Here is a 14,496-nt window from a genome sequence, read left to right as displayed (position 1 = left end):
ATCGTTTTTACTCAAATTAAAATATATTAGGGACCCCCAAGTCTAATATTTACTTTTAATGCCTTATTGGGGGTGCCGGACCCCCCAGGCCCCCTTTAATTTTGAGCACTTATCATCACAAGGTAATAATTTGTTCCCTATCTGAAATGACTTTCCTTTTTGTCTGATTTCGCCGATCCCTGTAATTCTAACCATTTCCATCCAAACATCTATCATTTAAACAACACTTTCCATTATCCATTCCCAATCAATAGGAGGATAGATTAAGCCCACTTTTATTTTTTGTTAAATATCCTTTTGCACTTGGGAAAAAGAAACCTTGTATAACTGGATTGCGAATGGATTTTAATTCATATTGACTTTAACACTCACCGCTCTTCTTTTATGTCCCTTAAAATCACACACCGCTCTTTTGGGTCTTGAAATACTCTTTTCGGTGTTTCCTAAACCACATAGTTACTTTTTTGATCAAAAAAGTAGCTTAACAGTTTGCCACCTGAGATCATTTGAAACCTGTCAGGAAACCTTTAACAGCCGCGATTAACATACATCAGCAGTTCTTTAAAGTTAATGTCACAGCCCTGACAGAGAGTGATGTTTTTCTTAAACACTTTTACAATTCAGAGTGAGTCTCACCGTCATTGTGACATTCCTTCACAGTTGGTTGGTAAATTTGGAGGCGTGTTTTTTGAAACACTCCAAAGAGGAATATTTGTCCCTGCTTTACTCTTTAATGACCCATGAAGAGTCAGATGAGGCGTTTCGAACGAAGGCAAGTCTCTGTGCTACTAAAATATTCCAGTTTCTGCACTGCTGGTGACTGTCATGAATAAATAAAAGAGATAAGAAAACAAATTCAGGATTGAAACAAAGACCTTTGGTTCCTGGAAGCTTGCAGTGGTTTAAAAGAGAGAGAGAGAGAGAGCGAGAGAGGGGGGGGGGAAAGAGAGAGATGAGAGAGGAAAAAAGAAGGCACAGAGAAATGTAGAATAGAAAAATGGATGGAGAGACGAATGTAGCGTGTCACTAGTTCCGAATAAGGAACTGAGCTATATGACCTCAAAGAAAGAACATTTTCTCCCCAGACCACCTCTATCATGTTTTTATCTTTTTCCCTATCATACCTGGTGAAAGTCCAGAATGCGTTCTGTCCGCATGAGATGACCTTAATTGGATGCATTATGCACCTTCATCAGTGTATTTTGTTCTCCAAGGTTTTCCTCAAAAAGAATCCCAGCGTCTTTTGGCTTTACCCAAGACTAGACAAAAGTAAATGTGTTGTTCAGTGTTGAACATGCTAGAGATGTAACTCCCCTTGAAAGCTAGATAGAAGCCGATAGAATTTTAATGAGAAACCGTGGGAAAAGCTAAGAAACAGAAGTAAGAAAATGGAAAATAATAATCAAAGCTTGGTTTTCTTACCTGAGGCAACTGTAACCTTTTGTAACCTTTTGTAACTAATGTGTTTGTGTACTTTTCAGGTTCAGCTCTCGCTGTACACGTATCTTTCATCAGAGTTCATTGGAACGGCAACCATCTACAACACCATCCGTCGTGTGGGGACCGTCCTGCAGATCATGCACATTTTAAAGTACTATTACTGGGCCCTCAATCCAATCCAAACCAGTGGCATCACACCAAAAGGCCTAGGTCTGTATACAAACACACAGAGAAATAGTAATGCATGCAAAATATGTAAGTAAATATATGAAGAGTTCAGATGCGTCATCGTAATCTTCTTCTAAAATTAGCATTTTCATCAGGCTCCAATGTTTAGGTTTTGTGATTTCACTTTAATGACGTATTCTTTGCCGTTGAAGTGAAATCATAGTAGCCTGATAAAAGCGCACATTTTAAATAACTTTCATTTAAACATTGGAGCCTTATAAAAATAATCATTTTATAAGAAAAATGTCACATGGCACTAAGAGGCTTTCGCATTTGAACTCTTTAGATACTGTACTGTAGATAAGAGTATGCTATTTGTCCAATAGCATCAAATAAAATTGTAAAAAAAAAAATTGCATAATCCGACCTGTATATTTTAAGCAAGGTGGCTGAAGTTTTATATCCATAACTTTCATCTTTATATTGCCATCTCTGTTTGAAATATAAATTTACATGTTATCCACATAGCTATCTTACTTTGAGTTAACCCTGGGGCGTGTTTCGGGTCTGTGGGATGCATTTTCAGGAGTTAGGTGTGGGGCTTAAGTATTGTTTTTTTCTAGTAATCACATACGAATTCATATGAATTATCTACCTCGTAAAATATTAACGAATTCCCACGAGGTCAGGTTGACCCAACCATTACTTCTGGGGATAGCAAATTGTACAAAAACCAACATATAAGATCGTATGAATTCATACAAATTAGCCACCTCGTAAACCAAATACAAATCGCCATCAGATTGTGCTGGGCATTTATATATTTTTTAAGATAAACATGTTTTTTTCACCCTTACCATAGATTTTTCTTTTATAATATTTTTTTACAAAAACAATTAGAACCTTTTAGCGTGAATGTGATTTAAAGCTATTGCCTTGGAACGCGCAGCATTATTTGATGTGTTGACGTAATTTAAACTGAAAAAATGCTGAGAGTGCGAAACATCGATTGACCACGCCCCCTTATAAAAGAACCAAAATCGGCACAGTCAGCCTAAAAAAGTAGCATTTAACAGCGTGATAGCCACAGTAGTGTAAAAGTCTATTGAAAATAATAGGAAGATGACTGATACCAGTGATGTGTCATTTGAAGCATGTTATTTACCTTGGTGAGTGACACTGGGGTTTGTCTTCTCCTTCACTCTTCAAGGCTGTGATGTCTGATCTCTTACAGCCTTAACATTCAAGATTTTGTATAAACTTGAAACGAGTCAAATACGTTTTGTTTTTCTCAGCGTACGATTAACGCATATGATCAGCTGTGCTATCGTGTCTCTTAACCAAGCGGAGGACACTCACGTGCAACCGCTTGCGTGACATTAACGCCAAATTAGGGCTTTAATGATGTCTGGATCATCCCCTATCTCTCCTCTAGTGAATTATGCGTCATTCACATAAAAAATGTGCGAACAAGTGGCTTATATGAGGTGCTGCTTCAGCATCTCTCATATTGAAGGGGGCGGGACTCTTCCGATTCTAAAGCGGTTTTGATTGGACAAGAACTTGAGAGACTGAAGTGTAGCGTGATGTCATGGAATGTCTAGATTTTTTTGAGCGCACATGCCAAGTCAGTTTTGAACACTTATATCTTCTAAATAGGAATTTTGTCAGCACATTGGAGCATATACGTTTATTAACATTCACTGGGGCTTTAACAGGGGTAACTGAAAAATGTTGTCTTGGATAACGCAGTTAATGAGGTCAACTAGACCCCAGACATTTTCGACCCCAAAAATGTAGGATTGCCTCTTAAAAGGGATTTTTAATATAGCTGCACAGTTGAATCGCATGAGTCTTTTCAAAGAGAAAAAGAGTCAATCTTGCACTTCGGCCAAAGTATAAAATCCCTGTGAACTCCATTACGCACAAGAGCCTCTCGTGGGTTGTTTTTGTCAGACGTCCCATCCGCAGTCATTATGAGTGAAGACATCAGCTTAGATTTGTACCCTGTCACCGTCACCCGCTGTTGAATCAAGCTTTTGAATAAAACCTAGCCGTGTGACTGCCAAAAATTTGTCGCAATTTGTCTCTCTCACGCTTTCAAACATGTTTTAAACCCACTCTATAACAGTAGAAAGCTAAGTAGAGTAATAACCAGTGAAAGCTCCACACTGTCAGAGTCTCTAGCAGTAGCAGTGTGGGCTGAATTTAACATGACTCTCCCTGGACCCTGGAGCAAATCACAGCTGGTCTTTCATGACTGAAAATATAACTTTCTTTTGTTTCTCATCCCCTTTACAGCCCCTTTTTCATCAAATATGGCTTTTAACACTACCGCTCTCTCTTTCCTTTCTTGTCTTGTAACACTTTCAGGTGCACAATCTCTTTCTTTCCTCCTCTCTTTTCTTTATTCCCTCCTTTTTCCCCATGCCACACTTTTACCCAAGATTTCCTGCTAGGTTAAAAGCACCCACTGCCAGAATTCTTTAAAACTTTCATGTCCTCTGAATAATTCACAAATAGTCGCTGAATAAATCACTCGTTTTTAATGTCAGACGTGTTTTACTCTTTGTACTGTTTTAGAACAATTTTGTTGTTTGTTTAAAACGCAGAGCGGCAAAAATTGTCAAGAGCGCTTTGAATAAATTGACTGTATGGGAAACATTTGTTGCTGTGTAAGAGCATGATGGCTTCCAAATACTTTAATGAACGGAAGATGGAGATAAACGTTGGGTTTACAGACAAAAGGAGTTAACACACTTGCTGTGGGATTCAGAAATCAAAGATATTCTTTTCATTCTATTCCCGCAACACAGATTAAAGTTAGGCATGACCGAAACTCAATTTGCATTACTCGGTGGTTAGCATCAGGATACCTGGAAAGAGCTTTCCAATTGTGTTCCCATTTGTCTTCACAGCAAATGCTCGGATCAGACGTGTGTACTGTGGAAGTACATGACCAGAATGATTCCGTCTTCATGCTGTTAAGACAAATTATGTTCATGTATTTACATGGTGTGGGTTGGACCGTAAGAAGAAATGGTGGGTGACTGGGATGGGCATGTCAGATATGATGCGTTTGTTTGTTAATTGAATGCTGATCATTTTATATTTTCCCACTGGATGGTGGAAGTAGGTTTTTTTTTGACAGCTGGTCACTGGAAAGTTAGTTACAGTAGTAGTTCATTAAAATAGTCTCTTTCTGGAGATGTAGGATGTGATTATTTTCTCATTGTGACAGGAATGTGTCGTAAACGCTCTAACATGCTGTTGACTTACAGAAATACGTTTGACTCAACCATTAGTTAGTAAAAGAATATATATTTATATATATATACTCTATATACACAGTATACCGTATATAGACAGGGCAAAATAACCCTAAAGATGCTCTGTAATAGTTCAGACCTCAAATACTGCATAGAAATCAAGTATACATTCACTTTTAAGCAATACAACAATAATATTGTACTTGTATTTAGAAAAAGGTTTAAAAATACAGTTTTGTTGTGTCTTGACATGCTGTCAGTCTTTCAAATTACTGTTATATAATATAACATTAACTAGCGCAGGTGTCTTTAAAGCATTTAATAATTAATAGACAAATAAAACCGTTTAAACGTTTACCTTGTTACAAACACATAAAATGCAGTTTTTTATTTTGAATTTAAGCAGCAGAGTCTCTGATTCTCTTGTCAGATTTATTGCATTGCATATATTGTAAATAGCTGCCCAAGGGTTTTAACACTATGGCTGCTGGGTAAAATTAATATTAATAATGTTTAAAAGAGAATTTTACTTTGCATTAATTCATTTATAGTACAACAGAAGTTCCAATCTACGAGATTTAAAAGCTAAAATCTGAAACTTGTTTGTGCACAAAATATGTTAGTTCCTCCTTTGCAAAGTATTTTTATACAACGTAAGTTTAAAAAAAAGCTATTTATAGAGCTCACATTTGATTCAACTCAAAATCTCTTATTAGGTCCACAATAAAAGTTGATTTTCTCACAGTCGTTGTTTAAAAGAGAACACAAGGTTTTTCGATTTCTGTGACTCAGATAGTTAATGAATCCTCAGATTCACCGCAGAATTGTTTCAGATTGAGCTAACAAAATGGATCAGAATCTAAAGAATGTCACACGCACACAAACACGCTTTCACAGTCTATTAAAAGATTATTCAAGATGAAAGACTTCATATCTTCAATACATCTTATCTTGAACAGCAGCTGGCTCAGAGATTAATGCACCATCGTGAATCTCGAAAACTTTGTGACACAAAGATCACTCAAGCACACCTCACAGTCGCACCAGGTGAAGAGGTCTTGCGGGTGCTTCGCTGAAGTATGTTGAAGGATTCATCGCTTGCCAAGTAGGTAATTCCCTGTGTTGGGAGGTCTGCATTGATTTATTCTTCATTTGTCAAACGCAGCAGTCTTTATTTTGTCTTTCTTCACAATGGCTTGAGTAACAAAGAAAGCTGTGGTGGAACATAATGAAGTGTTCAATTAGTGCAACAAAGACTGCTGTTTTAGATTAGACCGACGTCAGCTATCCACGCCGACTAAAGCAGCGAAACCTCTCTCTCGCATCGCATCTTTCTCAAAGCAAGCCGGTCCGTGCAAATTAAAGTCATGCATCACTGTAGCGGGCTGTTTTCAGACTCACAGACTCAACAGTGTCCTGAGAAACGCTGAAAGGCTCCCCGAGGGCAGATGCATACTGCATGCAAGCCAAGATGCTTTGCCAATGCCACCGGTCCGGTTGTACATATTTAATGTGCGTTTTAGCGTCACGGTGGCGATAACAAACCTCATTTCACAAACCCCTGAGAAATGAGTTTTGTTATCGCCACAGCTTTATCTTCAGATGTCCATGCTATTAAATGTGGTACGTTGTATGTTTTATTTATATAATTTTAGAATTGTCAAAAGAATAATCACGATTAATTGCATCCAATGTTATCATAATACATACAGTCTGTTTACTGTGTGTTTTAATTTTGTATGTATAAACAATTACACAAACATGTATACACATATACAAAATATTTACATTTATTTATATTTACCAATCATTTAAAATATACATGTTTATAAAATTGTATATTTTTCTTAAATATATGCATGTGTGTCTGAATGTGTTTATAAATACAAAATGAATATGCACAGTGCACAGACAATATATGAAGTAAACCGAAACCTTTATTCTGGATGCGATTAATTGTATGGCAGCCCTATTATTATTGTTGTTGTTCTTGTTGTTGTTCGTGTTAGTATATCATTATTATTAGATTTTATGATACAACACAAACATATAAAACAAGACACCCTAATAAAAACAATAACTTAAAATAAGGTATAAAGATAAAGTCTTCTTTTGGACATACATGGTATATGATGGAAAAAAACACCCTCTCTTTGCTTTATTTTCAGAAGATAAGCCTTAGCAGGACTCCATACCCAATTACAGCAAACCATATTTACCCTAGCTTGAATTAATATACACTCCCTCTGAAGTTTTTCATTTCACTTCTCTGCATGTCTCACACATCCATTCTGATCAGAAGCTTTTACGTATATTGTTTGGCCAGACGTTCGAAACAGAGCAGGACGCAGGGGAGCTATGAGAGTACATATGTATCGATTACCTGTTTGACACAATGCCAGATTCATTACTCTTTGCAAACAAGAGACAGCGTTTGAAGTGAGCATTTATATTTCGATTCAATTAAATGGCACGGGAAGAAGTGTTATTAAGTAAAAGAGATATCAGTCATTCTATTGATCCGTGTAGTTTTTCTTTAATCAGGACTGGGTTCTTTTAATGATATCGGGTGGGTGGGAGAATCCATTAAAAATACATTTTTTGCAGCTCTGCTTAATTTAGAGATAAACTTGGCATTGATTTATGCTCGGATGCCTTAAGTCGCCGAGATTTTAGCTTGGCTGTTTACTAATTAAATTGCGTGTTTAATTCAAATTTGAATACTGTAATTGGCAGTTCAGATGAATGTGAGGTATTGGATAATCTATTTATCTTTTTTTAATTGTTTGTGAGAGATAAATGAGCAAATATTGAGTTTACCAGGAGATATGGATATAATCTACTATTTTAGCTTACATTTTTAGATTCAAATTCATTTGTTGTAGGCATGAGCCGGTATGAGATATTTGACGGTATCACAACTTTAAAGCGGGCGTAACACACAGGGTTTCTGGCAATCTCATATTAATCTTAAGTAAATATATAGGAGCATACTTCGTATCTTCGAAGAGTATTTTGTTTGATCAAATTTATAAAATATAGATACTGCTGTACGATTGTTTCCGAAAACAGACTGCGCGTGCGGGGGGAGGGGTAGGCTGAACCAAAGCACGTGCGCACCCATTGTTAACAAAACACAGACTTCAGTTTCACTCACCGCATGTCCAGCATCTTTTAGCGCTGGGACGGCTCCATATATCAGTTTCAAACGATCTCCAAATCCAGCGTTATATCCAAAGTTTAGATAACATTCATCACCCAAATGCAGTGAACAAACACACACCTGAATTTCGCGAACGTATGCTCTCTCTATGTCCTGAACACAAGTGAAAGTGACGTCTGCGCTAGCCCCTTGTCCTGCTCTCCTGAAGCCGTGCCGCGTGTTTTTCCGCGAGAATTGTCCAATGAGGGACTTTAGAAAAGCTGTTACAATACAGTTTTATATGTTTGAAAAAAACTTTCCGAAACCTTTACAATCGCTGGGGGAGTGTATCGAGCACAGAAATAATACGGCCAACTCGTTTGTTGACAAGTTGACAATGTGAAGCATGAGAAGACAGCACGTTTAACATTCTAAAGAAATCAGAATGCATGAAACACTGTTGCACGGCCCCTTTAAGCAAAAACAACAGTTTCACTCATGTTATGTACTCTTTAAGGAATAGATTAAAATATCTTTCCCCTGCTTTTTAATTTTTTTCCCTGCAGTATTGTCTAATTGTATGTAATGTACAAAATTATATTGTTTATAAAAAAGTACATATCATTGTATAAAAAATACAACATTTCTGCATTCCACTCATTACAGTGCCACTCTGACTATGAATATTTAGCAGATTTGAATCATAGGCAGTTTGACGTGTCGCTGTGTTTTTATGAGAAATAGTAACTGAAAGCTTTTTGTTTTTGAAATAAATGGAAAAACAAGATCAGTTGCTTACAATCATGCTCCAGCGGACTTGATAAATGAAACAGACAATTGATAAATTTACACTCCCTTTTTTTTAATCCGTTTTGCAAATTGCTAGTTGCATCTGTCATATAAGTACAGAAAGAAAGACATCTTAAATCAGATACTGTTAATGGTTTCTGACTGCGTCGTAATGAACAAGTCTTGATGATGCGTCCTCCCTAGATGAATCTGTGAATATGACAGCTAATCAATTTATACGTCATTTGATATCAATGCTCGGATAAACCATTAAGCAAAAGGGTCTCGCAGACACGCACACGTGAAACAGCTCTGGAATGATGTGGAGTAACACAGATGTTGCTGTAATGAACTGTGCCGTGTTGATCTCTACAGCAGAGGCAGCAGATCTGAGTTATAAGGTCTTGGCTGTCCTTCTAAGAAGACATTGACCTCTGAAACACTCCTTTTGGCTGCCATGGTTCTCTCCTGGTTAAAATCATAACACTCACTGTGAATATAGATTTACATTTAGTCATTTAGCAGGTGCTTTTATCCAAAGTGATTTACACAGAGTTCAGGGTGAAATGAGCAATATATCATACAGAAGCAATAATTCAATAGGTGCCAATACAAAGTTACTTGTTTAAACAAATGCTAGACCACTACCTGTTGAGAGAAAGAGAGAGGGTTATTTATTTATTTTCAAGTATTCACAGAAGACATGTGTTTAAAGTAGTTTTTTTGAATGTTGTGAGAGATGTGGTTGACCGGACCGAGTTAGGAAGAATGTTCCACCATGAAGGAGTTGTGAAGCAGAATGAGAAGGAAAGCGAATTACTGACCGTAAAAGAAGGCAATACAAGCAGCGCTCATTTGCTGAACGCAGGGTTTTTGATGGAGTATAGGAGGGTGTGAGAGTATGCCCGTGCAGATCCAGTGATCGTCCTCTAAGCAAGCATTAGTGACTTGAATCTGATACGGGCTTCAACTGGTAGCCAGTGGAGAGAGATGAAAAGGGTGTCACATGAGCCCTTTTGGGCTGTTGGAAGACGAGGCGTGCTGCTGCGTTCTGAACCAGCTGGAGCAGTTTGATAGCCTCTGCAGAAAGACCAGCAAGGAGAGCATTGCAGTAGTCCAACCTTGAGATAACCAGGGCTTGGACAAGGAGTTGGGCCATATGCTCAGTGAAATAGGGTCTAATCTTTCTAATGTTGAATTAGGCATATCGGCATTACCGCGTTGCCTTTGCAATGTGGTCATTGAAGCACAGCTGTCAGAAGGAGTGGTTGTGGAAAAATTGAATGGCAACATTTGTGATACAAATAGAGGAGATAGTAGAGTAATAACGGTTTCCTCTTTTTACAGATGGCCCCCGGCCCTCACAGAAGGAGATCACGTCGCTCAGAGCCTTCATGCTGCTGTTCCTCAAACAACTCATCCTCAAAGTAAGATGCATCATACCATCCCGACATTACATTTGTTTGGTTCGTGCACACTAACTGTGGTTTAACTTGTAGAAAGATGAGATTAGATCAGTCCATCTGATTAGATCAATGTAAATGTGGTTATGATGAAAAAATAGCGTTCTGCTGGGTGACATCGTGTACTCCATCTTAAACAACATTTTCTTCTAATTCTTGTAAATGTATTATGCATGCAACCTTTGTGACCTCACATTAATAAGAGAATGCATGAAATATTAATAAATTAGTTTTTCACACCAGGAGACTATGAAAATGAGCTAGTGATCGCAGAAAGAGGTTGAAAATTGTTAAAAACTTAAAATGTTGATCGGTTACAGCATCTAAGATGTTAAGAATATGATTATAAAAATCTGTAATCATTTATTTACCCTCATGTTGTTCAAAACTAGGGATGCACTAAATTCCTCCACCTATATCGACAGCTTCAAAGTGATTGATTCCGATCTGATGATTAAATTAATATTTCTTAACTTTCTGAATGTTTTACTTTATATAGTGAATAATAATATTAAACATAAAGCTGGTGATGTTCTTAAATTGTCTTTATAAAGAGGACAAATTCATTGAGTTCTCCTGTCCTTGTTTGATTGACAGGATATATGGGCCTTGATCATTGGCTGTTTAGCTTTTATCGTCCAATTATTGGCCGGTATATCGGTGCATCAGAAGATCTTTTGAGAACTGTTTTTTTGTGTCAATACAAAGGAAGTCAACGGAGATCAGAGTTGTTTGGTTATCCTTCTCCAAATATCTTCTTTTGTGTTCTGCAGAAGAAAGAAAGTAATACAGGTTTGGAATAACAAGAGGGCAAGTACACTTTTAGAAACAAAGGTGCTTCAAAATACCATAGAAGAACCTTTTTGGTTCTTGAAGAAAGTTTAACATATGAAAAACATTTTTTGTTGCGAAAAAAGGTTATTTAGATTATAAAAAGGTAAGAAAAGGTTTTGGCTTTGACTGTTTGTGGAACCAACAACGGTTATTCAATGGCATCGCTTTAAAGAACCTTTTAAGGACCTTTTGTTTTAAGAGTGTAAATGATTATAAATTTCATTTTCTGGTGAAGTGTCCCTTTTACCAAAAATGTTGATGACAAAATGTCTCCTAGCCAGTATTTTATCTCCCTTACTATCAGCACAATGTCAAAATGTGGTATTATCTGTCTGTCTATTGATTCATCAAAGTACACAAAAACAACCAAGCTGGTTGCTGCTGCGTTTGGCAGGTCTGTTCCCTCCCGTCACCAGCCCACCAGCTGTTAACAATTTTCTAACAGGGCCGTACGAAGAGGTGTAAACTTGTTACACCAGCGCTAATATATCGAGAAATCTGTCAGCCGGCCAAGAGCAAGCAAACTACAATTAGCTGTGGAAGCGTGCATGCTCTCAATAATGGGAAATGTGAGCGTTTATCAGGCCCGCTCAAAGCAGACAGTTCACGCTGCTTTCCTAATAAGAAGAGGCTGCTTGTTAAAGTCAGGACCCAAATTGGCTGTGAACAGTAATTTGAGCAAATACAAACAGCCTGGCGGAATATTAACCGCTTGTTTGTTTTATTCTCCTTTTTTCCATGCTTCATAATTTGTCAGAATGCTGATGGCAATATCAGCGGATTATTGCGAAAGCTCTGTGTTTGGTGCTGCTTGGCATTTTGTCATACTGAAGCGCTTTGTTTCTTGTTTTAATTCGTCAGGATCGAGGGGTTAAGGAGGATGAGCTTCAGAGTATTCTTAACTATCTGCTGACCATGCATGAGGTAAGTCCGCAGTGTTACCATGGCAAATCCTGACAGAATGATTTCGTTTTACCATAGTGAATCTTTAAAAGAGAAATGGATGCTGTTCACTGTACTGTATGTGAAAGGGTTTAATATGTCTAGTCTCAGGAACATACAATGTTTGTCCAATCATTCCACTCGGAAAAATTGCAACGCAATGATCTTTATAGGACGAGAACCTCCATGATGTTCTCCAGCTGCTCGTGGCCCTCATGTCCGAGCACCCTGCGTCCATGATCCCTGCCTTTGACCAGAGGAACGGCATCCGGTGAGATGCGATCTCAATCTATTTTACACCCGAGTCACATTTCATTATATTTCATCTCGTCTTTACGCGATAGAGTTTGCCGACATGATACAACCATGAATTATTCAGAAGACTCCACATAGGATTCGCACTGATATTTCCATTTTTATTTTATTTTTTGATGAGAGGGATCAAGCGGACACCCTGGGAGTCAAGCTTATGAAATATAGATGGATTTGATGGAGTTATTTCCTTTTTTGAAGCTTCACGTTCGGCTCTAAATAACAGATATGTCTTTGAAGAACATCTCAACGGTGGTTTACGCAATGCCAAATCCAAAGTATTTGTTATCTGCATTCTGCAATGTTTCATGTCATGTTTCTTGTTTCATCATGTCGGTATCATTTGTAGGTCTAAATGAACAAAGACAGTTTTTGAGGTTTTAACATTGTGTAGTGAAAAACTCATTTCATCATAAATAAATACAAATGCTTGATGTATTTTCTTCCCAGAGTTGTCTACAAACTGTTGGCTTCCAAAAGCGAAAGTATCCGAGTTCAAGCTCTGAAGGTCTTGGCGTATTTCCTCAAACACTTGGGCCACAAGTGAGTAAATCTTCTTCTCGCCTTCCACGAAACAGCTTTTTTCCCCACAGAGTATTCGCGGGTTGGTTTGTTTTCCTCCGTCAAGGTGAGCTTTATGGTCGCGTAAGGACAGAGGCCTTATTTTATGAAAATGAGTTCTACTGCCTGTTTGAAGTATTCCCGAGCTGACTCCAGGGCCTTTTGTGTATCTCATGAAAAGGAAAGTAGCTATATTGAGCTACGTACTCCACCCGAAAGCTTTACTGTACCTCACTGCCGATATTTAAATATGTGCATAAGAAACAGAGACATACACTAGCAGTGATGGATTTGCATTTCTTAGCACGTCTATGAGAAATATCTTCCTTACATAAACAGTTATAGAAACATAAAGTCATGTCTTCAAGGCCATAAGAGTTGCCTTTAAAACTGTAGAAGCTCATTGACATTTGCAGAGTTGCGCAGCTAGCCTGAAGCGTGCATAAAATCCACATTTGCTTTTGTCACTATTAGCGTATCCTCCGTCAGGCGACTACTGTTCTGCGCGCTCCGAGGTGTTTTAAAATGTACGTATGGCCGACTTGTCACTTCGCTGTACGACCCTCATTTTTCTGTGGTGGGAAAACATAACGCTCCGACACATCTTAGCGTGATGCGTTCTTGCACGGTTTAAGCACTTTTGGCACCTGTTTGCAACAGAGCCTGTAGTAGTGGCTACTTTGTGCTTCAGGTACCTGACGCCTTCCGAAAGGTGCCAAGCTCATAAAGGCTTGATCCCGATGGCTTTACGTTTTCTGTGAGGTGTATGAAAGTTAGCAGTCTAGCTATATTCTGAGTGTGTGTGTGTGTGTTTTTACAGAAGGAAGGTGGAAATCATGCACACAAACAGTCTGTTCACGCTTCTCGGGGAGAGACTCATGGTGCACTCCAACACGGTGTCCATTACTACTTACAACACGCTCTATGAGGTAATATAAATCTGGATGTTGATCGGTCAATGAATTGTTACTGTAGTGCCATTATACTTAATACATTAACATTTATGATGCAAAAACCCATCATCTGGCATTTGTTTCCGGGCTAGATTCTTACAGAGCAGGTGTGCACACAGGTCGTCCATAAGCCTCATCCTGAACCCGATTCTACTGTGAAGATCCAGAACCCAAGTATGAACTTCTCTCAAACCGTTTTTATTTTCACACCGTTTTTTTTACTTTGTAGTAGTTTTCTGTAATGATTTTTTATCTGAAGGATTTTATGCAAAAGCACATCTGTGTCAATCATATAAAGCTCTGTTTTGATTGTTTGTATTATTAAAGGGATAGATCGCCCAAAAATGAAAATTCTGTCATCATTTACTCACCCCCCATGTTGTTCCAAACCTGTATACATTTATTTGTTCTGCTGAACACAAAGGAAGATATTTGGAAGAATGTCAGTTATCCCATTTACTGCCATAGTGGGGAAAATAATTGCTATGGGAGTCAATGGCGGTTGACATTTACATTACGTTAATGCATTTGGCAGACACTTTTATTGCTTTTATCCTTACATTGCATTGCACTATACATTGTCACTGAGAATGTGCAATCCCTTGGGATCGAACCCATGGCCT

At 38.0% G+C, this 14,496-nt stretch overlaps 1 protein-coding gene across 1 annotated transcript in view; it reads left to right on the top strand.

Annotated features, from left to right (window-relative positions):
• The window catches only part of nbeab (neurobeachin b), a 220,086-nt gene that overhangs the window by 77,179 nt on the left and 128,411 nt on the right, over nucleotides 1-14,496 (top strand). Inside the window, 7 exon segments of the mRNA XM_056756231.1 lie at nucleotides 1,482-1,650; nucleotides 10,156-10,235; nucleotides 11,967-12,029; nucleotides 12,221-12,318; nucleotides 12,810-12,902; nucleotides 13,741-13,849; nucleotides 13,966-14,047. Coding sequence (XP_056612209.1) covers nucleotides 1,482-1,650; nucleotides 10,156-10,235; nucleotides 11,967-12,029; nucleotides 12,221-12,318; nucleotides 12,810-12,902; nucleotides 13,741-13,849; nucleotides 13,966-14,047 — 694 coding nt within the window.

Source organism: Triplophysa dalaica, chromosome 9 (genome assembly GCF_015846415.1).
Source record: "Triplophysa dalaica isolate WHDGS20190420 chromosome 9, ASM1584641v1, whole genome shotgun sequence".
Taxonomy (NCBI): Eukaryota; Metazoa; Chordata; class Actinopteri; order Cypriniformes; family Nemacheilidae; genus Triplophysa; species Triplophysa dalaica.
This window is presented reverse-complemented; position numbering and strand designations above follow the sequence as displayed.